The sequence below is a fragment of the Anser cygnoides genome, chromosome 3 (assembly GCF_040182565.1).
Source record: "Anser cygnoides isolate HZ-2024a breed goose chromosome 3, Taihu_goose_T2T_genome, whole genome shotgun sequence".
NCBI classification, from domain to species: domain Eukaryota; kingdom Metazoa; phylum Chordata; class Aves; order Anseriformes; family Anatidae; genus Anser; species Anser cygnoides.
The window spans coordinates 28,666,653-28,691,581 of record NC_089875.1 but is presented as its reverse complement, the minus strand read 5'-3'; the positions used below and the strand labels follow the sequence as shown (position 1 = coordinate 28,691,581).

The following is a 24,929-nucleotide window of genomic DNA, read 5'->3' as shown; positions in this document are numbered from 1 at the left end:
AGCAACTGTAAGGGGCAGCACCCAGGAAGCTGTTCCCATTCTTCACACATACTTAAACAGGATAGTCTTTTAGGGCATTTACTTCTCTCCACAGACCCAATGGGGGTGTCTAAATAGCTATCGTTGTTTATACCGGACCAGTGTTTCATTACCAATACAGATACAAGACAATTAGGTATTAATTTCATTTTTCAGGCTGTTTATTTTGTACACAAAGCAAGTTTGAAAAGCCATAAAAAGAGACAGATTTTTTCCTGTTCTTTGAAATCAGCATTTTCTAAACTAACATGAAAACTTGGTTATTCTACTCTTGCACTTAACAGTTCACATAGAGTAAATTAAAGGCACTGGAATAACAAGCTTTTTCTGCCACAAAACAGTTGTCTTGAAAAGCCTCCATAGTATGAACAGGTTTTCCTGTTTTATATTCAAGGACCAGGCCTTCTCCCGCTTCAGTTTTAATTGTGTTGGTATTGACATCTTTACCAGTATTGCTAAAATTGGTACTTAGTCTTATAGTAGCTACTGAGGGAAGACTAGGAACTATACCTTTCAGGTCTATTGTCGATTCCTGTCCAAAATTGAGAACCATCATAAAGACTCTATCTAACCCATCCAATTCCCTCACATACACAAAAACATTACTGTCATTCCAGATGTAGCACATCCATCCCCGATGAATGGGCAGCTCATTGTTGCGAAGTAAAGTTAGCTCTCTGTATAAGCTCAGGGTTGAGTTGGACCAGGTCATCTGTACCTGCAACAAAGTCAGCATTAATGGGGTTGTTTCTTCCCACTGAATGGAGGAGATATTACTTCCTTCACACCCACACAGTCTGCCAAGAACGTGCATATTAAAATTCAGTTTTGACAATTAACTCTTCAAATTTGTCTGCTCATTCCACTGAAAAACTGCTTTTTCTCCTGCACTTTCTTGGGATTCATGCAGTGGCAGAGATGGAGGTTATTTGGCAGGACAGAATTCCCCTGTCAGTGACACTACTTCTACTTCCCCAGGTGTCCTTTTGAGTATTTATTGTTTATTCCGCAGAAAGCCATAGCCATTAAAAGCTTGACAGTGAACTGTTTTCATTGAGTCTGATCTACTGAAATCAGAGAATTTATTTCCTATTTTATTTTTTTCCTGTCTTTGAATCATATTTTTGTCTTCAGTTCTGATCAGCACTGTAGATCAGCAAAATCTGTTTGATCCACTGCTCAACTGCTTTGAAAAATTTATTTACTTACATTAGAGATGGTCTATATTAAGTTCTTGTTACAAGGATGGTGCTCTATATATTAATATAAACAAAGGCTGGATTTCAGTTTAATGTTAAAATGATTAAAAGGATGTTAAAAGCCACCCGTACATTGTAATTGCAGTTGCTCTGTTTAAATGAATATAGATGAAGTAGACTCCTCGCTGGTGCAAGGATTTCCTTCTCTCATAAAATTAGTTAGGATTCCATACCTTTCTGTTTTCCTCCCTGGAGTTTGTTTTTATTGGCTACACTGCCAGTTCCCACTAGGAAGTCAGAGCGAAAGAGATGCATTACAATATTTTCAGACCTTTGGTTTGTCACACAAATACCTACTTCAACATTCACACTTTGGTAGTCAGGGTTAACGGGTAACCAGCTACTGGTGCCTTCAGTAAAACCAGCGTTAACTTGGCCATCCCACTGCATGGGGGATTTCTCTGGGAAGGTCACCTGGAAAATAAAGTGGGTTTAGAGCTGTTGCCAAGAAGTTCCTACTTTGATTAGTCTGTTAAAAAGTTATCCCTTAAATAACATGCTCTCAACATATTCCATACAATCACCATTTCAGTATTGTTTTCTCTAGCTCGTGTTAAGATGCAACACGGAGGATGTAACCCTGCTGCAAATCTAAATAGAAACAGTGAGAAAATATGAATGGAGACAACTGCTGAAATGGAAGAGAACAGAAAGTCTAATAGATGTGGCATCACTGGGTAAAATTTAGAGTCCCCAGATGAGTCTAGTAGCCTTGCCTTGCAACAGAAGGTTGGATAAAAGACAGCTAGAATATTCTGATGGGTAACTAGACACGCCGTTAGTGAACATATGAGGTAACGAGTGCCAAGAAGAGAGAACAGTAAACAACTAGTAAATGTTCTTCAGTATCTGCTTTCTTGTAACCATCACACTCTTCACCATAGATCCCTTCGAGCATATATTTTCAAGGACTACAATTTGGAGAGGATTTCTTATATTAGAAATAAATTTTTTCTCAAGTGCAAAAATTGTACTGAATACCAGGTTTTAGCTGATTAAAAAGTGTTGATGTAAAAAGTCTGAAGTTCTCACTTTGAAGGATTCAGAAAAATTCTGAAAAAGCTTCCTCATTGTTATTGAAGAGCTTGCCAAAAGATCTGACACTTAAATTTAATGATATAAGAGGGCATAAAATATTTTGCACATACTTTGGGTGTTTGTTTTCGATGAAAACTGTTTTTCATATAAAGGGCACTTTTCAATACAATCTGTCAGAAAAGCAGCTCAACAAAAGAAATTGTCACTTTGCTTCGTGACATTATAAATAATGGGTTTCTCCTTTTAGCATGTTCTGAAAAGCAGGAAAAAAGAAACCTAAGTTTTCAACACTGGTAACGCTGCCTTTCATCTTTACCTCTTTTAGTTTTTCTTGAAGATTTTCAAATGCTGGGGATAAAAACTATTCCCTTAGCAAATACTCTCCATCTTTCTAAGACACCCATTAATCAGGGATTCTTCCTCTTCCAGACTGAACGAAGCGTGGTTTTGCATTGTTACAAAGCCATGAGCCACAGGGTGGCTACTAAACAAGCATACCCTGAGGAGCCAAGGGCAAGCCACTTTTCTGAAGAGTATCTTTCTGCCTACAGTAATCAACAGCAGTATGAAAATGCAGGAGATGCTTTGACCCAGGCATTTCTCAGGGGAAAGATTTCCTAAGTCAAGGAACCACTACCTCACATCTGAATCAGACAAACCTAGAGATGATCCTGTGCTTCTGTGCAAGTGCTTCCTTCCCTTTGGTACAAAACTTGCCAATACTGTTGATAACATCACCACAAGTGTCTCATTCTGTAATAGAGGATTTCCACAGCAAAAACAGCATCTGCCATAGGAGCATGTTCTTAAGGTGCTCAAATATGGTTGTAAGAGGCAGAGCTGAGCTGTTCCCTTTTGGGCATGACCTTTTCCAGCCATGCCAGTACGTCTCTGACAAAAGATACAACAGCAGTCAGGTACAATCAGAGAAGAGATGAGAAATTAATATGGGCAGAATATGAAAACTGAAACTCAGGTAGGTCATCACAGTGTGAAAGGCACGGGCACTTTGGTTTAATCCCATGACCTTGAATAAACGTAATTCTGAACATTTCCATCGCCTAACAAAACAGAAACATCCTGCTGGGTGTTAGCTGCAACCACGAACAAATGAGTTAGGGAGCTGGTCCCAGGGCTCAGGTACCTAAATCTTTTATACCTTTGGATCTAAAATAGAAATCCAAAGAAATCTGTTTGTGGGTAGGAAAAGCCCCTTCCACCAGGAAATGCTAAGCAGTGGCTGACCTGTACGCCCACCCTTTTTAGGGGACGCCCCTTCTGAGCTTGGGCATTTTAGCAAGGGCTGTGGTTTAGGGAGGTGCCTCTTTATAGTGAGAGCAAAGTAGTCTCCAGGAGACCGTGGCTCTAGCTATGCTCCCATGAACTTTGGTTTCCTCTAAGAAGTAGCCAGGAAATAATGGACTTTGACAGAGTGAATCAAGTACTGTGAGAGGAAGGGGATACAGAACTCTGTTCCTCTTGCCTCAGGTGACCGAACGCACCTCTCAAAGCCACTAGCCCAGGCCTGGGCACTTGCTGCCTCTTCTGCTGAAGCGAAGAAAAGCAACAAAAACTAATCTGGCAGCAGGCAGGGACCAGGATTATAACCCTGCAGCTCAGCATGCATCAGGGCCTCAGTTCTGGTCTCTGGCCTGGCTGTTTCTGCAGTCTGTACAATGGCTTTGCAATGTGGAACACAGAATACCACCTAAATATTGACAAAGACTGGAGTTGGTCAATTAATCAAGAGTTCTTGTATTTTTGGTAGTTCCATTTCTCAGAACTAAGTAACAGGATCAGAATTTATGTACTCTTCACTTACATTTCCTGAAGCAATGTTCTCCATACCTATTTCTTCACCATAGTAAGTTATAGGAGTACCAGGGAGGGTTAAAAGCAGCATGTTTATAACACTGACGTATTTCTTCCCAAAGCGAGATGAAATCCGAGCAGTGTTAGGGCTTCCGACCTGAAGAAAACAACATTCTGTTAAAGAGACATTATAAAATTCTATGCATACATTAAACTACTCTAAGGCAAACCATTTTGAGTGAAATTCTATCCACAGGCAACAAAATAAACAGAAAAATGTATTTGAATTGGCCTGTCTTCACGGGGCTGAAAGGAAGGATTCCAGCCTATCTTCTCCTATAAAGGGACATACACCAAAGATCACCACCTAGGTAAGTAGCTAAATGTATTTCATGCGTATTGGCCAAATGCTCACTTGACTACTCCAAGTGCATAATTACACTAATGCCACTATCACCCAAAAGAAATAAATGACGAGAGTGGCTTATTTTGAGAAAAGGGCCTTACCACTTAGAAAGACCTGTAGTGTTATTAGTTGATTGAATAATGTAGCAGGTAATTTTTCCCCTTTCACCTCCAGGTCTGCAAGTTGAATCTTGATTTTGACACCAGTACAAATTTCTGCCCAAAATATTTTAGAACGTAGGTGGTAGAAGCACAGGGAGATGACAAATCAGCCTGAGACTTCATTAACTCCCCCCGGTAACATTTCCCTCAGATTTCTACCATTCTCTCTGCCATGTGAAGGTGGTGCTTGTTTTGAGAAGATGACTTTTTTACTGGGGCTGGGAAAAGCTGGCAGCCCTGAAGGAGAACACCCAAAAGGTAGGCATGCTTGAGCATGGGACTGGAACAAAAGATCTGTGTGTAGGAAGGAATGTGGTGAAACACCAGTAGCTGCAACTCCACATGGTCCCTGTATGTTGCCTTTTTCTTTCTGAAAGCCATTACAGCCAAAAGCTGTTTCTAAATACTCCCTTGGGCATTTTGCCCCCTTCCCCAGAGACACAGCCTTGAGGATACAAAACTGCATTCCTGAGAGTCCCATCCGATAGGTAAATAGAGCTGCCCCCACGTTACATTTGGGGAAATCAAAGCCCGTAGTGGCTCATCTCCTGCACATCCCAACCATGCTTCATAGCAAATACCTGCAAAGTTAATCCCACGGAAATTAACATGTGTGGGGGGGAGGTTTCTATCACCTTAAGAGGAACTATCACCTACGGTTATCACCTAGGTTGGCCCTTCCAGTAAGGATAAGTCCAGAACTCTTACCGCCCAGTTTGGCCATTTCCCTTTAGGCATGTTTTTCATCCACAAGTTGACGGCTTCAAAAATACTGTTTCCTGATAGATTTTTCATGTTAATTAGGTAGAAATTGAATGGGAAGTCTGCTTCTTGGACAAAAGTTGTTCCATAATACATCATTGTTGCTCCTATGTCTTCCTTTTCATCACCATCAGAACCCATAAATCTACAAAGAAGTACACAAGTACTTTTTTTGTACCAGTCCTGGTTTGTACAGAGCTGAAGAAAGCTAGGAAGTGTCTGGCATTCTTAGAAAATAATACAGGATTAAGAATTACATCTGCTTCCCTCCTTCCCATCAAAAACACAGAGAAGCTTAGATTTTGTAAAGTGAGTAATAGGAGATATTACTTGGAAATTTCTGGTGAAAAACCTACAGCAAAAGGCTGTATCTTAATGAGCCTTCTCTTTCCAAAACCACACGCACAGAAGAACATTTTTAGCAATTTCCATGCTGAAAAGAAGCTTTGCAGAAAATGTCCTGGAGGTCCTGTTTGACATGCTGAACATGAGTCAGACACATGCCCTTCCCACAAAGAAGGTGAGAGTTTTGGGTTGCATTGGGAGCAGCACTGCCAGCAGGTCAAGTGAGGTGATCCTTTTCTTCTACTCAGCACTGGTGAGGCCACACCTGGAGTATGGGGGCTTGTACTGGGAGCCCAGATCTAGAGAGACATGAACTACTGGAGGAAGTCCAGCAAAGGGGCACAAAGATGATGAGCATCTCTCTTGTTCAGCCTGGAGAAGAAGAGGCTCAGGGGCGACCTTATCACACTCTACAGGTACCTTAAAGAAGGCTGTAGTGAGGTGGGGGTTGGTCTGTTCTCCCACATGCCTGGTGACAGGACGAGGGGGAATGGGCTAAAGTTGCACCAGGGGAGGTTTAGGCTGGATATTAGGAAGAACTTCTTTACTGAAAGGGTTGTTAGGCATTGGAATGGGCTGTCCAGGGAAGTGGCTGAGTCACCATCCCTGGAGGTCTTTAAAAGACATTTAGATGTACAGCTTAGTGATATGGTTTAGTGGAGGACTTGTTAGTGTTAGGTCAGAGGTTGGACTCGGTGATCTTGGAGGTCTCTTCCAACCTAGACGATTCTGTGATTCTGTGAATGGCTGACAGATAGCATTGTTCAGCCTGGAGAAGAGAACTCTCAGGGGGACCTCAGTGTATCTCAGTATCTTAAGGGACAATGTAAAGAAGATGGAGCCGGGCTCTTCAGTGGTGCCCAGTGACAGGACAAGAGGCAATGGGCACCAACTGGAACACAGGAGGTTCGGCCTGAATGCAAAGAAACACTTTTTTGTTTTTTAGTTTTGCAAGAGGGACTGAGCACTGGCACGGGTTGCACAGCGGGGTTGTAGTCTCCACCCTTGGAGGTCCTCAAAAGCTACCTGGACATGGTCCTGGGCAACCAGCTCCAAGTGGCCCTGCCTGAGCAGGGCAGTGGGACCAGAGCACCTCCACAGGTTCCTTCAAACCTCAACCATTCTGTGATTCTAACACTCTGACTACAGAACCATTATGAACTGTGTTATTAATGCTACAGTGGATCAGCCTCATGGGCTTTAATTACAGTGGTGCCACAACCTGTGTGGTCACACACTCTGCCTACTTCTCTATCATCATGCCTGGAGCTACCTGGACCAACTCACTGTACACTTCTCCTGTACACATTGGGGAAGAGATAGCATAGCCTATGCACTGCCGTTTGCATTTGGTAAGAACACATTTTACAGCACATTATGTTATTAAAAAAACATTTTATTGCTAGCAAGAAGGTGACAATCAGGAAAAGAATTCACTAGCCCTAATAATGATTACCTGTATCGGCCGGGTTCACTGCTGTATTGATCCATGGTTTGGCGGAAGCTACGGATGATGTCATGCATGCCAACTTGGGTGGTTGTGTAGTCATGGTAGAGCTCTGAATAGGCTGTGATGCTCTCCTTAAAGGCCAAGGCAATATTCCCCATTAGTTCCCCAGTATTTTTTAAGAATTCAGAACTCCCCAAATTCTTCCTGTCCACTCTTGAGACAATCCATCAACACAGGTAAAATTTTAACTGAAATGAGCTTAGCATACCAACGGTAACAGTGCGGATCTGAACTGGGCTCGAGGAACCGTCCCCAGCACTAGGCAGCAGAGCCCACCTGCAGCACTGAGCACACTGGCTACACGCCATGTTGTTGTTGTGGTAACTTAAAGCAACAATATTTGCAGAGCTGATGAGTTTTGTGTGATCCCCAGCTCAGCAGGGGAACAGCATCTCACTGCCCGCACTATCTGCTAACATCGCTGGGTTCATCACCTCAGCAAAAACAATAGGGCGGGTGCTTCGCAACGCCTCTGGCCACCTCTCACTGTAATGTGCTGCCAATTAGGTGGGTTTTTTGTTGCTGCTTGTTTTACTCCGATTCCTATTAGCACTTTAAAAGAAATATGTGCTAGTGACTGCTATGGGGTCCCAAGTGAGCCAGAGCATTGAGCCTACCTCTTGTAATGAGCTCCCCAAAGACAACCGATAGATCTTTGAAACTCACAACACTGGTCTTTTTAGAATATAATTTGAAAGCCAAGTATTTCAAACAAAATTCAAAGCAACTGTCAGAACAGAAATACGGAGGGCATATGGACAATTTTCTTAGCACTCTTGCTTTGCTTCTTTCTTGTACATACTCCTTCTGCAGGGAACCCAGGAGTCACTTCCCTTCCAAGGAATGACTCCTTATTCCTAAAGCCCTAATTAAGACCCCGAAGAGTAAAAACATACACTTCTCTTGCCCCAGTAGAAAATACAGGAAAAAAAGAAAATATATATTACAGAATTCTGAGACTTGTTCACTTGCGGTTCATTTCGTAGGTGCGTGGCTTCTAGAAGAAATTTAACAGCAACAAAACTAAATCCATCAACTCCTTTGCCAAGCCAAAATTTGATAATATCCTAGACAAGGGAAAAGTTGAGAATTTCAAGTGAGCCTATACCATTCAAAATAGCACGTACTTAAAGAGGAAAACTAAACCTACTGTAGGTAATAATATATAACAATTTATTTTTGATTTTGTATTTTTTTTTTTTTTAACTAGAAGTTAAAGTGAATCCTGTTGAGTTATCACTGACATACAAATAGAAAATGTCTTATTACTTCTTCCGGTATAAAAAAGAAAGACTGGTCTAAATTCTCCCATAATTCATGAGACCAAAGCCAGGGCATGCCTCACTAGGAGCCTTCTAATCTCTTCCATCAGAACAACTGGGATCATGCTACGCACTATTGTTGGTGAACACCCATCTTGCCTGCACACAATTAGAACACATTGATTCAAATATGCAAGAATATGTTGTTCTGCACAGACCTTGTGCCACCAATTTTCTTTTTATACAATAGAGCTCTTAAAATGCTTGTTCCCTTTTATTTGACAGATATGTTTGGTTTTTTTCCATTTTATTTTCAGGCTTATTTGTTGATTTGCAGGAACATGAAAAAATTTAAATCTATAGCAGTTAACTTGAATAATAATTCCACTACCGAAGGCAGAGGTTAGTCACTATTAGTAGAATTACTTCCTACTTCAGTAGCTGTCATAATACTAAAATTCTAATTGCTCTGGTTTTCACAAACAACTCTAAAGTTCAACCCCCCTTGAGCAGTTTGTGCACGTGTTCCTTTAGACCAGATACTGTTTTTTTCATGTAAGCACAAAAAAAAAAGTCTTATTTTTAATTTTTAACATGTGTATTGAACACACTTGCCAGAATAGGCTGGAGTAGAACCACTCCACATTCAAGCTTTACAGATTTTTGGCAAATCAGGATTCCACCTTTGGAGCTGTGCTTTCTCATGGAACCATTCTGAAAGCAGCAGCTCTCAATGCAGTGTCTGTCCAATACTGAATCCTCCAAACAGTAAATGTTTAGGCACATGCTCATCACAAAAGCAGCACCAGGTATCAGCAGTATAAAACACTGACTTGATTAGACCGATTGTAGTCCTAACGTGAAAGAGGATTTTGAATTAACATACTAGACAAAGATTATTCTTTAACATGCTGGAGGAATCAATGATGTTTACAAGCATTTACCAAAGGTGGGTATTATCAGATTAAACTTACTAGTCTTTGTTTCATCTCTATGCATAAGACATGCAGCATCTATTTGCTACTTCAGCAATGTACCGGGTACCATTCAAAAAAGAAAAAAAAAATAGCCATGACTATTGTAAAGTACGTTTAACAGCAGAAAAAAGGAGAAAGACATGATGTTATGGGAAGCATCAAGACAGAGAAGTTACCAGGGGAGTTTGTCAACGATCAGTCTTGAGATCAACCCATTTCATGCTTCAGCTAACAATTAAGACCAAAAACGTTTTGGTTTGTTTCTTCATGCACTTGCAACACCAACAGTGAAGAAAGATACTGCAGAGACAGCCCATTAGATACTCATACTAGAATCAGGCAGGCATGAAGACTAGCACCAAAGAAACGCACCAAAATTCAACAGTACAGAACAACAAACGCCAAAGAACTAACATCAACACACTTGAGGTAGCTGTACTACTCAAAAGGAAGAAAAAAAAAGGAAAAAAAGAAGCAGCTGTCATAATCCCCATCTTCAGACCTGTTTCCCAATGCGTTAATGAATTACGTTTTGTCTACTGGGAGACGTGGTGGAGGCAGGCATGAGGTTTTATCAGAACACAACCACTCCTTGGTGAAACATTCCTGGCTGTAAAGGCTGTCCATGTTCCTCCCCACATAAAGTGGTCAGAGATGCAGAGAGACCGAAACTAACTCCTTCTTATCAAGCCCAGGCATTCCTTGCATTTCAGATCAGCATTGCCTCACTTCCTCAAAAATCCAAACACCTCTGCTAAAACAAGGTGCCACCCCCCATTGGGCTGGCTAATTAACACCTCCTTGTATCAACAGAGATTACAGCTTCTCTCAGCTTGCCTGATTCAGCTGTGCTTCAGCACCAGCTTCAGTACAAGACACTTAACCATCCAGGTCAGTCCTCTCATTAAATGCTGTCCTCCATGCAACACACAAATGCAGTAAATGCCTTCATTGTTGGCTCCTGGTGGAGACCAGACTTGACAGCACACAACTGTTTCCTTACAGCAGTCATTTTATGAGACTACCAGCAGCATCTTCAAGAAAAGTTACAATCTTAGGGCTTAGAGGGGGAGTATTTATGCCACTGTAGAAAATTTGACCCAGGCACCTCTTCTGTAAGTATGTTTAATTCTGGCCATCCACGTTTGAGAAAATGAGTGGAAAAAAATATGTAAGCTGAAGGACGCATATGGTTCACAGAGAGCAAGCATGAACTGCTTATGCATGAGGCTATGCTGAAAAGCAGAGGGCTCTTAAAGGTTCAAAGCAAAGAAATGAAGATCCCCTTCCACTTCCCACTGAAGGCTAAAGGAACTCCTTTTAAAGAGCAATAGCCTGTTCCAAAAATGATCAAGATCTTGCCAGGTGCTTGTGAGAGCAGGGACTTAAACCAGCATAAAAAGCAATAATCATCAGACAGAGCACTGAAAAAAACCCACCGCCAGTATCTCCACTCAAGGACAGTTTCATTTGGATTTTTTTTTTTTTTTTTGGAGGGTGGGTGGTATTGCTTGCTTTTAAATTAAAAAGACTTGAAACAAAGTAGCTCTGATACTGGAAGCATCAGAAGATAAAGCTTGAATTTTCAAACTTAAAGTTTGTCTAGATGCTTTTTTGTTTCAATACATGCACTGTAGATCTTGAATTATTTCCAACTAGATTGTAAATTGTGTAGCACAAAGAATCAAATCAAGCACAGAAATATCTGCTTAGCTATCGGTGCAGCAGCAACAGGCCACATACTTACATGGATTTCTTGTTGAACAGCAAGGTTGCGGAAATTTAAATCTGGCTGTTCTTTCCCAAACTGATGAAAATAACACTGTTTTCTCACATCGTCAAATTGCCAGCTGGAATTCCCATAGACGCTCACCTGTTCATGTAAGTGGGAAGAAAAATAATCCAAACTCTCAAATTAACAATTAGTCATATGCATGCTTCACGATGTGGCGCATTACAAGCACATAATAAAGCACAAAAAGCCTAATTGATGGACTAAATTTTAAATAGACTTTGACACTTTGTTTCTTATTTCCTTCTCCTATTAGTTGCTCTTCCTTTCAGTCAGGCTTTGCCACATGTATCTCATGTTCAATGCTTTGTTTCATTCCTCTTTAAGTAGACTTCTGCTGGGAATTATAACAAAGAGGGGGAAACATGGGTGGAACCATTTCTCTTGGAATTAGTTTTCCTAAAACTGTTGTTAAAAATAGCTTTAGTTCACTTTCTTTAATCTGGTATTGTCCCTTTGAAGCACTAACCACAGTCAGTGTGTTAAAATGTTAATTTTATGATCTCTGTAATAAAGAATTCCAAAAACTGAGGTGGCTCTTAAGACTCCAGTTAAAAACACACCAAAAAAAAAAGCACAACAAAACCAACCAAACAAAATGGTTGTTTGGGGGAACAAAATGGGGAAGGAAATAACAATCCCACCTGGAGGTTTTAGAATATACAAACTCTTAACCATGCACCGATCAATTCAGAGTTCAGATAAATGAGAATCGCAGAGTGGTTTGGGCTGGAAGGGACCTTAAAGATCATATAATTGCAACCCCTCTGCCATGGGCAGGGACACCTCCCACCAGACCAGGCTGCCCAAAGCCCCATCCAGGCTGGCCTTGAACACTTCCAGGGATGGGGCATCCACAGCTTCTCTGGACAACCATATATATGGAATACATACATTTTCCTTTTTTCTCCCAAAGCAAATGAAAAAGGAGATCCACCTTCCAGAAAAGGGGGAAAAAAGCCTAGAACATATTGCTTTGCTTCTCCACAACTATGATTGCAGAGCAGAGATGCAGTTTCTAGCATGGAGTAATTTTTTAAATTGTTTGAAGTAGGAACCCCTCCACCCTGAACCAGTTTAAATCTTAACCCAACACAGCCTCACTTCGTAACCTCGGTCCATACCCGTGAGCAACCATTTACAGCCCCGTGTCCACCAGGACAACGATGTTCTAGGCGTTGTTGTTACAGGCAACCTGCAACCTAATTTACAAGCGTCCCTGCCCACACTTACCCAGTTGTTGGGCACAGCGATCACTGCCCCCGCCTGCACACAGTCCTGCCAGATGTAGTAGTCTGTGTACTTCCCAGTCCGGTTGCGACTAAGCTGAAACCATCGGTGCTTGTCGCTTGTGTGGTTTGGTATTAAGTCCATTATCACTTTTAACCCTTATAAATCAAATCATAAATATATTTAATTCAACCTTTTAAGACACAGCTTTTTCTATTTTATTTTATTTTTTTTAAACGTATCACAAGCATTTGGGCTTCTTCCAAAGCCTGGGAGCTTGGGTTTGTGCTCGAGGAACACGCAAGCATGTAGCTTGGGTTCACACAGCCCTGTTGGCTGGGGCCAACACACACAAAGACAAAAAGCCCCAGGCTACCTGTCTGGCTAAACTAATGAGGGTCAGCAAGCAGGGTCAGCACATCTTGCTGGGACTCTTCCCTATAAAGAGGGAAGAAAACCAGAGCAGATTTCTGTGGTTATGAACCACTTCAACCAAGTCTGGCCAAGAACTCTGATTTCAACATCTCTCTCCCATCTCACAGCTGGGAAATGGGCATCACCACTTCACAAGCATTAATGAACATATGTTCTTCCTCACCCTTCCTACAGATCAGGCTTTTTTAAAAATCTCAAACGCTTTTGAGACTGGCAAACCATTTTCCATTCAGCCCAGCGGCTGTAAGAAGGAAGCACCTGGGCAAGCATTGAGTCTAAGGCATACACACACCAACCAAGGATGCAATTGCAGGAAGGAAGCGCACGCTTCCTCCCAGCCTCTTAATTGTTTTTCTGCTTTCTCCAGAAAGCAGCCATCAGTAAGGCCACGACTGCCTGGCAGGCGTGATGCCCCTGGGCCGTTGACACGCACTCCCAGACCCAGCAGGGACCACAGCACTAGGTGAGCCCTGCATGCGTGCTCATGAAAACTCAAGATCGGAACTTAATGGTACAAGGCACACCTCTATCATGCAAGTGAACACCTTTTTAATAGAGCTATTTTGATCAGAGTTGCAGCTTACCTCGATCATGTATGGCTGCAAGCAGATTCTCAAAATCACTCATTGATCCAAACATGGGATCAATATCATAGAAGTCTTCCGCTCCATAGCCAAGGTCTTTTAAGGGGGACTTGTAGAAAGAAGTGATCCAGACTGTTTTTATGTTCAAATTCACTATATGGTCCAGCTTTTCTTGGATACCTATGTAAATGAAAAGGGCATCAACTCTTTACAAAAGACAAAATATTTTTGTTGAAGTAAGTTTGCTGTGGGTTCTTGAAGATGGAACACAGATCCCTTTGATACATTAATCACCCCCACTTTTTACTGATCTCAGCTAGCAGGGCAATCTTGAAATTTCTTCAGGAGTAGCATGAGACCACAAAATGGAAACCATTTAAAGCCACTTTAAAGTTCTGCTGTTTGCTCTCAATCCCATACCTAAACTTTTGGTCTAACTCCAGGTTTAGACTTGACTTGAGCAAGAAACTCCAGGTGAGATCTAGTAATGAGAATGTAAGTGGCCATTGGTGATAAGTAAAACAAGTCTTACACGCCACTCTCAAGTGGCTTTCTCTGATGGACTGTAACTATTTTTTAAATTTTTATATATATATAAATACACACAAATGACTGCTGCCCTGCACTACACACAACAAAAATGGAAGTTCACCCACCTTTCAGATCACCATTCCCATCCATGTCGCTGTCCTTGAAAGAACGAGGGTAGATCTGGTAAATAGGACTAGCTTGCCACCAGTCGAGGCACTTTGGGGACAGAGCAATAATGGCAATCGTAGCACACACAAGCATGACAGCAGCAGCGATTATGAGCCAAAAGAGAATCTCCCTGGTGACTCTGTACCGGGCTTGGCTGGAGAACTTCAGCAAGACTTCCTTCGGCATCCCTGCATAGGGCTCCAAAGCTGGTTCCTCAGTAGCTTCTGGGTTCACGCCAATAATGCATGTTTTTGGCATTTCTTCTTGGCTACTGGTATCAGTCTCCTTGTCATCAAAAGCCTCATTTTGAACAAATCCATTGTTCTCCACACCTCCCTTCTCACTCAGCTCCATAGGTAAGCTCTTTGCTTCCTCGTCAACCATTTTGCTTGGTATCTCTTGTCCTGGAGACAGACACTCACTACAGCAAGGAAGCGAGCCAGCATACCTTTGTTCAGTGGAATGAGAAGCAGCGTAATTAGCACCTGGGTTTATAAATAATCCTGACCAATTGGTCAAAGTTCAAAGCAGAAAAAGGACAAAGTGCTCCAGCTCTTTTGCATAACAGGCATCTTCAGCAAGATAACAAAACACTACAAGAAAGCACAGTTTTCCCAGGAGCAGTTACATTTACTGTTGCTCTCTTCAACATCCTAAACTTCTTGTCCTTTCTATAGCAATGTTTTTTGTTGTTGTTGTTGTTGTTTGTTTTTGTTTTTTAATATAATTTATAAAAGGTTTAGTAAGTGTTCGACTTTGCAGATCAGTCCTTGCCTCCCTTGCTACCTCAGCGTGAATGAGTAGTGAAAACATCGGCACCGAGAACAGGGCGTGGGCAGCTTCTGGTCCAAGAGCAAGAGTACAAATTCAATAGGAAGGAAAGATCCCAAGCCTGCTGTGCTGGGTTCCTCACAGCACAGACTAGCCCAGACGCAGCCCACCGCAGCTCACCCACAACTCCCAAGCAGCGATAAGGCACGCGCCAGTCCTGCAGCTCGACGCGTATTACAGGCTGCTTGCTGCCCCCACAGCTATCTCCAGGCACAAACACCCAAGGCAGAGCTGCTCACTGCTGATCAGCAACACTGAAATTTTGCGCAAGCAGGCCCAGATTTACACCTCTGTGTGCTCTACACTTCAGCTGGCCCGAGACCTGCAAACCTGCACCCCCCAAAGAGCCCCTCGGGCCTGCGTGCTGCCCCAGGCATCCTGAGGCACGCACACCGTGACAGGGCCCTGCTGCAGGCCACAACTGAGGTCTGCCCATGGCCACAGGGCAAATGCCAGCGGGTCGTTGTGCTTCAGAAACATCTGTTTTTGGCTTCTTAACCAAATGAATCCCTCAAGTTAGGATACAAAAATGTTTTTACCACGACTGCCTCAAAACATGGCAGAAGGCCCCTAAGGCATCTGTGGCAGGTCAGTGGGACACAGACGTGTAATTTTTCAAATTAAAGAACTGCTGGACAGGCAATGCTCCATGGCCATAACTTCAGGTGCAGTTTTGCGTCTAGTTCACCAGCATTTAATACCAATCTAGTAAACTCCTACCCCTGGCTGCTTTTCCTGCCTTGCATTGCCCCCTGCCTTGTGCCAGGTGAAGTATTTGTGTGGCTGAGCAGCGAACCAGGCTGGGAAATAGAGCTGGCAAAAAGCAAATGTCATTTCATTCTTTAAACAGCTCTATTCCTAAACTGCCAGGTCACCATGAGGCCACAGGGTGCTCCATACCAGCTCAGCACAGCGAGGACAGGACAGGGAGGCAGGGTACAAGGCACAAGGCACAGCTACTTGACCAAGCAACAGTTAAATAACACCCTTCATGTCCCACATTCATTTTGGTACATTCCTGACCGTCCCTGTAGAGGAAGCCCTATTATTTCCACTTCATGGAGCAGAAAGCAAGGCACACAACAGTTAGGTCTCATATCAACAGATCTCTGGGCGTGTGCTTCTAGAATCAAACGCAGGGAGAGAATTCAAGTTCGGTTAATGGCTTACCTCAGATCACATAAAATCTGCAGAGGATCAGGTTTCCTCTCTTCACCCAGGTTGTACATTACTACCTAAAGCACTGCCGGAATTCAGATTCCAAGTTTTTTTACCCCTTACCCTTTTTTTCCTTTAATTTTAAGTCGGTATATTTAATAGTAATAATTGCCTGCATGGCTGTGTATGTTTGATCTGAAGATACACGGGTAGTTATCTTCAGTATACATAATTCTTACAACTAATAAAGACAAACTTAATATTAAGTAGTTGAAAGCTAGTATCACATTTTGACACTTTTTTCCCCTTTAATTCAATTATTTTCCATGTGCACAACTGCACGTGTTTGTTCTATGAAACCGGCCACTCATTAACTGCTCCTTCAAAATAGCGTCTGTTGTCCTAATGTAATCCATAAGTAATGCTAAACGCTTATTTATACCTTAAGTAGCACAGATTGTGTCCTAATTGCCAAGCATGCAGCTAAAATCAAGAGGATTATTCTGGGGGAGCACCACACACAAGCTTCAGACATCTGTAAATGAATCTCTGTGGACTAATTCAACCTCCAGGTGTCTACTGGGCATGCAGAGATACAGCAACACAATATTTTAAGGTTAACACAGAAGATAATCCATGCTAGAAACAATCAAGTAACTGTCTTGGTGAACACACAGATTTACAGCCAGACTTCAGTGCTTTACAGTCAGACTGACAGTGTTTACAGGTTTCAGTCACATTTCACATTAACTCCATGTTGCTATATAAGGAGAGCTGATGTACAAATAGGTATAAGAAAAGCATAGACATGTTTAGGATGGACACCTGGACCTTGAATACCATAAAATTATTCTAGAAAACCTGTAGAGAAAGTATGGCCAAGGAGCTTAAAGTAGATCCTGGAAGCTACCTACTATGGACCCTCGGGAAGAAGCCCCAGAATCTGGTACCTCCTCCTCCTGTAGATGTGATTCCTTGCAGACTAAAAATAGCCGGTCTCATACAGGAAAGAAAAGGAAAAAAGCTCCCATGTGGTATTTGTGTTAGCTGCTTTTGTACCAAAGCAACGCAAGTAACAAGACCAAGACAGCAAATGCCTCTGGATAAACTACCCACATGCCCTGCAGAAGGGCTGGGCAGGGCTGGTGTCCTACAGCAGCTGACAGCTCACTCCATACCTTTACAGTTGCTATCAGTTAGCACAGGCAGCTGCATTGCTTGCCAGCACAATTGCTATATATTAACTAGATATAAAACCACACAGGTATTTATTAGGCCTTTTTTTCCCCCCTCCTCATCTGAAGGAGTTGCTCACTTTAAAATTATTTGATAAAGGGAAACTGTAAACTTCAGCTTGAGAGGCAGATCACCAGCAATTCCCACCGAGGTTTAACTTTTTCTTTTTAAAATGCATTTTATGTATGCAGGCATTACACTTCTGGCTTGCTCTCAAGCAATTCTGAAACAGTTCCCTCCTGAGCAATTTTACAGTTTCGCAGGAATAACTAGCCAATGCTACTGCGTTAGCAGAATCCACTGAAAAGCATTAAACAGTAGAGAAAACACTTCATATTCTGCGCCAGTTACTCTGTTTACCTCAGCGTTAGATAGGGAAACAAAACCAATCCGTATGTGGGCAGTAATAGCTGCTATCTCCACACAGATTGCCATGGTTATTTCTATAAGATGGAGGGGTTAATTTCCACAAGTATTTCTTATATATAATTATTTCAATGCACTGGCTGACTAAGGAGTCTGCTGTTTGATGCTATACAAATGCCAAGTAGCTTACCAGTTATTTGATACCATACATATTACACCAAAAATCACACAAAGGGGTGATTAAGCACCCTAATGCGCTAAGTGTAGGAAGACGTTTATTTTTTAAAAGTTCTCTTGCTTAATGCTTTTTTATTAAATGTTTTGTTACCACTGAAACTGCTCTGACATAATGCACTTCACAGCTAAATATAACTTCATTATTTACAGAACCCAGGCCAGCTTCACACCCATGCAAAAAGGCAAACACTAGAGCTGACAATATTTCCTCAGCGGCTCCCACAGGACTGATGGATAATCTGACCTTTAAAGCTACATTTCATTCGGCATTAAGAAAGTCTTCCCGTGACACAGAGGGCAGCCATCGAGAGTGAGACACTCTCTAGAAACAAATTTCTGCTGTGGTATCTCTTACCCAGGGGTTCCCTGACCACACATGAGGTTTCTGCCATCAGCATGCAGCCTGAAGTCCTGCTAAAATCTAATTGCACGAGACACCACGCCAAGGCCTGGTGGTTCGTTATTTATTTTTTTAAAATGCTCTTAGTCCACTAATGGACTACGTGATTAAAGGTTAATGGCATTATAAACGCTGTAATTACCTACTGCTTGGCTCATGTGATGTTGCAGGGGTAGCTTTCTGGGAAAGAGGCACCTGGCCCCTGCCCCCCGTGGGTGATCAGCATGGCTGGCTTCTCCCACTATTTCTAATGGAAACAATTATCCCCTAATCCTTGCTCTTAGCAAAGCTCCAAGCACAGCAGCATGCAGAGTTGACTCCTTTCGGATGCCCTCCCCTACAGAGGATCAAACATGGTACTGCCACACACTCTTTATTTTAAAAGTAAATTCAAGTGTGCTCTTCTCCAGGAGGAAGCTCACTCATTCCTGCGCCCTCCTCAAACTACACTACTTCCACTCTTCCCTTTATGGCATTTGTCTGTCACAGCTCTGTCCTAAAGGACACCAACTTCCAAACAATTTTCTTCTCCAGCCTAGTCCTTAAAGTCTTTGCCAGCAAGAGACCCAGGCCTTGATTTTACTCTTCTATGAGCTGGGGACACTCAGCACAGTATTAAATCCCAAAAGACTGTGCTGCTGCAGCTGTGATGGCTATAAACCCAAGAGTGACCTGGTGTTACTGAAGGACCTCTGAAATGGAAAATTCAAAGTACAGACAGCCCAGCTAGACAGCCCAACAGGAGCCAAGCAGAAGATCAAAACCAGGACGGGACCGTGCTGTATCGCAACCCCATCCACCCTTAGGGTTACCAAGAGACAGCACCCCATAAGCACGCTACCTGCTACCTCTACCCATGCTACAGCTTCTCACAACGATTTACACTCGCTGAATAGTAACCAAGGAGCAAGTTTGGGTCTTGAACTCTAGGCACTTCCTCATGTAGACAACAGGGGTTTTCAGGGAGGAGCCACAGGCGAGGAGTGCAGTGTCCTGCCCGACCCTGCAGTGCTGACCCTGCGTGAACACAGCCATCACCCTACTACATGAGCCGTGATGCTTTTCACGCGGCCTCAGTGTCCCCACCTGCAAGAGCCATGTATGCAGTACCACAGGAGTATATACAGCAGGCCACTGAGCCTCTCCAGAGCTTAGAGTTTAATCCTTCCCTGTCTCAATGCATCTAGATAGACCTTCCTGCAACTAATTTGCTTTCTTCACACATTGCAAATTGCGGTGGGCATTTCATGATCAAACATACTCATGCTCCCCCAAAATAACTTCCTGCTGAAAGACATCAGATCAGATGTTTCCAGTCTCTGTACAGAAGGCTTCACTGGACTACTGAATTGATCCCAAAGCTTTTACAAGGGCTGGCTGTGACCAACACTCCACTGACTCCACATTAGAGCATAACAGCCCAGCACCAGAAAGTTAGTGTCTAAAATCAATATGAATGCTGGGAAGTGAAACCAAAGAACTGGAAATACACATTTCTGAAAAACGACACTAAAGCACACCTCCTCCCGTTCACCACACTGACCTAGTGTGGTACACGGCAAGAGCTGGCATGTGCGAGCTTCTGTGTTCAAGGAAGGTGCTCTCTGGCCAGCACAAACTCAACCTCAGCATCAAAAACATTTCACAACTACAAGAAGCCCTCTCCAAATAGATACACATACCATTCAATGCAGACTTAAGTGGCAGAAATTAATCTTAAATTTTACGTTGACCTGAACATACGAAGGCAAACAGAAGACAGTTCTTATTTTTAAAAAGCTAGAAGAATTGCTAAAAAAAGACAACAAAAAAAAAACTAATTCCAGTTACTAACCACTGCCTCCTTTTGAGAAGGAGCATAGTATGACACCTCTTCAACAGATGGATAACAGAGGTCCAGTGGCCAAAAATACTAACGAAAGAGTTCCTAAATTTCAACTTGAAAACTGACTATAGTTTTCCCGGGACAACTGTATTTACTCAGCTCAAGCCACACTGACTGCCTCCAAACAACTAACCTTTTCTTTGGAACTGTCTCAAAAAACCATTCATACAGCATTTCCTACAGACTAAGCCCCTATGAGATGAGTCTGTCCCTTCCAAGCTTGTCATTAAATCAGCAGTACCAGGACGTGGGATGCAGAATAGCAGGGAGAGTACGTGGGCCTCTTTCTCAAGGTTTGAAGACCCCAAGTGAACATGGAACCAGCACGAGCAGGTTTACTGGGAGCAAGATGTGTGGGGACAGTAAATTTGAGTAATCACCCATGTGTACGCACAGCTGGCTCAGAAGAACCCGTTACTTACTGACAGGCTTGATCCAACCTCATTGTCCATCGTCGCACAGGAGATGAGCAGCACAGGGTAGGGCGGCCTGGCGTGAGGAGCGCAGTGACCGTGGCCGAGCGTGTCCAGAACGAAGCCAGTAAGAACAGGGCGTCAGAAAAGTTCCAGTCACAGTCAGAACCAGGAGGAAGAGATAGGGTGCAGCCTACACTGGCTTAAACAGACTCTGTTCTAAAAACAGTGATAAACAGAAGTAGTCTAAGCAGGTTTTTCATTTTTTTTTCCCCCATTACTTTTGATGCAAGTTTTTCTAAAGAAAAATTTCAGTTAGGTCTTCACCCTGGTAAATACCACTCAGGATTACGAACCATGCTGCCCCTCTTTGTCTTAAGTGAAGCCTTGAAGTGAAACTTTTTTTTTTTTCTAAAAACCGAGCTTTATCTGAAAACATTATATGCTAAGTACTCCTAACAACTTCAAGTTTTCAGTTGTAGAATCCCCTGGCATTCAAGGAGGGTGAAAAGTGAAAGTTTTTTGGTGAAAGGTCAAAGGTTTCAGCTTTGCTCTAGCTCATCCATACTAACAAACCAAAGAAAAATGTAATCCCACATTCAACAAGTACATAATGCTTCCAAACTTTTCCCCCCACTAGTCATTCAAATACTGCACTGACAACTACCACATGTATCCATTCCCCCATCTCTCCTGGAGAAGGACTAAAACAAACGCCTGCCTTTCTTTATATGACACTTGCTCTCATAGTTCTCACATTTTTAGTTTTGCTCTGATGTCCAGGAGTCTGTAGCACTAAGTACGATGATACTCTAATATACTCAGAACAGTTTGTTTTTAAGATTTCAGAACTGAAGGTTCAGACATACATCTTTACGTCAACAATAATGTCCAGTTTGTACATTTTTCTCCTTTTGATTAATTTTGTTTAATGCAGTTCAAAGCAGAGAGGCTAGAACCATACTAGAACTGGCCATATTGACTAGATATGTTGAATTTCACAAACTTCCTTCTACCTATTTGATCCTCTCATCAGCAAATTGACATACATTTCATTAAGCAACACCAAAAAAAAATAAATAACATTATATAAAAATAATGAGGAAAAGCAGGAGCTGTTTGAGTGATTTCCTTCCTTCTCAGGTAGCAGAACAGCACTCAAACTTGGCAGAGTCCCTCCTGGTGTCAATGTGCTATCTCTTCTTCCCATTCCACTTCCAGAAGCAGCACTTGAAATATTTTAGCTACATACAAAATAGCTGTTGCAATTTTTCACACACTTGGTTAGGTGCCTTTTTTCCATCCCCTAACAAGTTGAGAGCAAAGTTAAATACAGTAACTCTAATCTCTTAAGCAACAGTACCTGAATGTTTTAAAGGTAAGGATGAGTAGGAATGAGCAGATACATAACGTATTTCCCCACCCTAGAATTTGTAACTCAGTATGGTGAAAAAGGTGCCCATGACTAAAAGTAGAGACTGATAAGTTGTGGTAAAACACCACACTTCTAACGCCCATGCAGATTGTTTGCATTAGTGGAGTATTTCCCACAACTGTATCTTGACAAATTAAATGCAGATTTCAGAGAACTGGGAAAGGTATTTCATTTCGGTTTCACTATTGTGTTCACATTCCCTGCTCCCAAAACTGAACTATTACTCTCTTAAACACGCTGGAAAAACACATCTGCTTTACATACTGAGGCCAAAATCATTATTGCACAGTTAAACTTAGATGTGTTTATGAACTGAAGATGACCATTGAATAAGAGATCAAAAAAATCTGAGAGCATTCTCCAGTTCCTATTAAAAAGAATCAAATATTGTACATTATTTGTCCAAGACTTTAAGCAGACATCCACCTTTTTGCATGTGAGCATCTTGCCAAGACAAAATTTATTTATCTACATACATAGAATGAATTTGATGGGGACTGTTTCTAAGCTTGCTTATAAAAAACAATGGGAAATATTTTTTTCATTAACGCAATCAGACTCTTCAATATGCATGCACTTGCTTCGAAGTTTCCAACTAACTTCTAAGAGCAGGGTATTTACCAAACTACACATTCATGAAGAAAACTCAAAATGTAGCTGAAATACAACTTCAGTCCAGAGAGGTGTTTCACTGTAGTTTCTCTTAGCAGACTTTTAAAAAAAAAAATCAGATTTCTCAATCAGAAATTGGTATTCTTGCAAGGAATATAACAATTCCAAGTATTTCTAGTTTTCCTTTCTAGATTAAACTCCTAAAAGTGGCGTTTTACCTCCTAAGAGGCAGAATGTTCATTCTGTGAATTTCTGGGGAATTTCTTTCACTGAAGTTCTGCAGCTCTTTCAAAGTGATGAAAGTAAACCTCATTTAGTCATTTTCTTACTTAACTTTGCATAGTATTTTTCTCAACAATAATTATGTTAGATAGCATCCCTTAGCTACCCACCAGAATCCTAAAGTTACCTGAAAATGCCAAAAAAATCAGTATTTATATTTACAGACAAGATGGACTTCCACGATCTTGATGAGGGGACTTGGGAATTGGACTGTTCCCACCTTGTTTAAAGATCAAAGGCAGGGCCCTTGCAATACCAAACACTACTACAATGTAGCCTCGACCTTTCCCCAACTCACCTTAAATTCCAGCAGTCTGAGAAAGCAGAATCAGGGTTAGTCATTTCCAAAGCAGATTTGACACACTAGGTGAGAAAAATTATGTCCAACATCCCTGTTTCAATTAGTCACCACAAGCCTTCAGAAGGCATCTACGTGTTGCTTTCTTTATTAGCAAGGACAACTACCTTCAGAGAAAGATTACCAAACTGATGGGGAATTGCTCCTCCTCTAGAAAACTACCCTCATGTCTTGAATTCCTATCAGTCTTCAGTTAAGTTTTAAAAGCAGGTACTAAGGCAGTCGTTAGTTGGTATTAACTCCCAGTCACTAATCACAGCAGAAGTAGAGCAAAGCTTTTTCTGCTGGAGAATTCCCGGTCGAGCTCCACATGGACAAGTAAGGACAGCCAAGGACAGAAGCAGGAAGCACTCCCCAACGCAGTCGGAAGCGCTCAGTGATGCTAGCCAGGCTTTATATCCATGCATCCCTGCAAAGGAGAGCTTTGTGGAGGTTTTTAGAGGAAGAAAATAAGGTGTTTGGGGGAACTTCACCTTTCATACATAAAGAGCAAAGCACAGCAGCCCTGATTAAAAGAATAACAACGTCAGCACAAGAAGGGAGAGATGACCAGAAGCGATGAGCTGAACGCAGGAGAGGCACAGTCATGCTAGTGCAGAAGTTGCCTGTATGTGATGACAGCAAAGCAGTCGTGAGGGGAATATGAAACGGTAGAAGCAAAGCACGGCTAAGTCTGACCTGTATAGCAACAGTCCAAGTGAATAAAAGCAGGACAGATCAGACTGTCAAGCTGAGCCAAGTGTTACAAAAGATGCACAAGAGCCCAGGCAGAGTTTCAACTGCATGAACTAGCCGCATACTTACACGGATAATATTGCAACTGCTCAGTGACCTGGTTACTTTTTTGTGATTTTGTCAAATTGCCTTCATCTCTGGGAGAATTCCATGCAGCTGCTCACCTGCACCAGTAGAGCTACCTCTCTCCAACTTACCTTCCAATTTAGAGCTAAACATAGCTGTAAACATAGCTGTAAAGAGCTAAAAGCAATGTCTTCAGGCAACAATCCCCAAATCTAAAATTTGATGTTTACACCAACAAAACCTGAATTAGTCGATGGAGTAAAAAGGTGCTTAGCTCTTTTATTGCTCTTTTTTTTATTTTTGGCCAGAACCTCATACCTAATGTCAGGCAGCAGTAAAGTTGTCTTTTTTTCCTTCAGCTTTTATTTGAAATACTTCACTAGTGCACTTATGCATTCATCCATGCAAGAAATTCTTTTTAGAATCAAAGCAAGCAAGAACTAGGAATATTTTAACTCAGTTCCTCATCCCTTACACCACATTAGCCCCAAATGACCCAGTATCTAACCAGTTTCACAGCTTATGGCTATTTTTGCAATAGGACGAAGTGAAAGAGCTACATTTCTATTTAGGTAGAAAATATCCATTAATATTCAATAGTATC

General features: G+C 42.0%; 1 protein-coding gene across 1 annotated transcript; it reads right to left on the bottom strand.

Moving 5' to 3' along the window:
• Positions 1 to 176: 176 nt before the first annotated feature.
• SLC3A1 (solute carrier family 3 member 1) lies at positions 177 to 24,929 on the bottom strand. Its single transcript, XM_048057738.2, has 11 exons — positions 20,847 to 24,929; positions 14,269 to 14,759; positions 13,613 to 13,792; positions 12,597 to 12,751; positions 11,319 to 11,444; positions 8,280 to 8,399; positions 7,279 to 7,403; positions 5,424 to 5,622; positions 4,159 to 4,305; positions 1,596 to 1,712; positions 177 to 757 (listed from the first exon to the last, which is right to left on the bottom strand). The coding sequence occupies exons 1-11, from the start codon at positions 20,867 to 20,869 to the stop codon at positions 317 to 319; spliced, it is 2,124 nt and encodes a 707-aa protein (XP_047913695.2). The 5' UTR covers positions 20,870 to 24,929; the 3' UTR covers positions 177 to 316.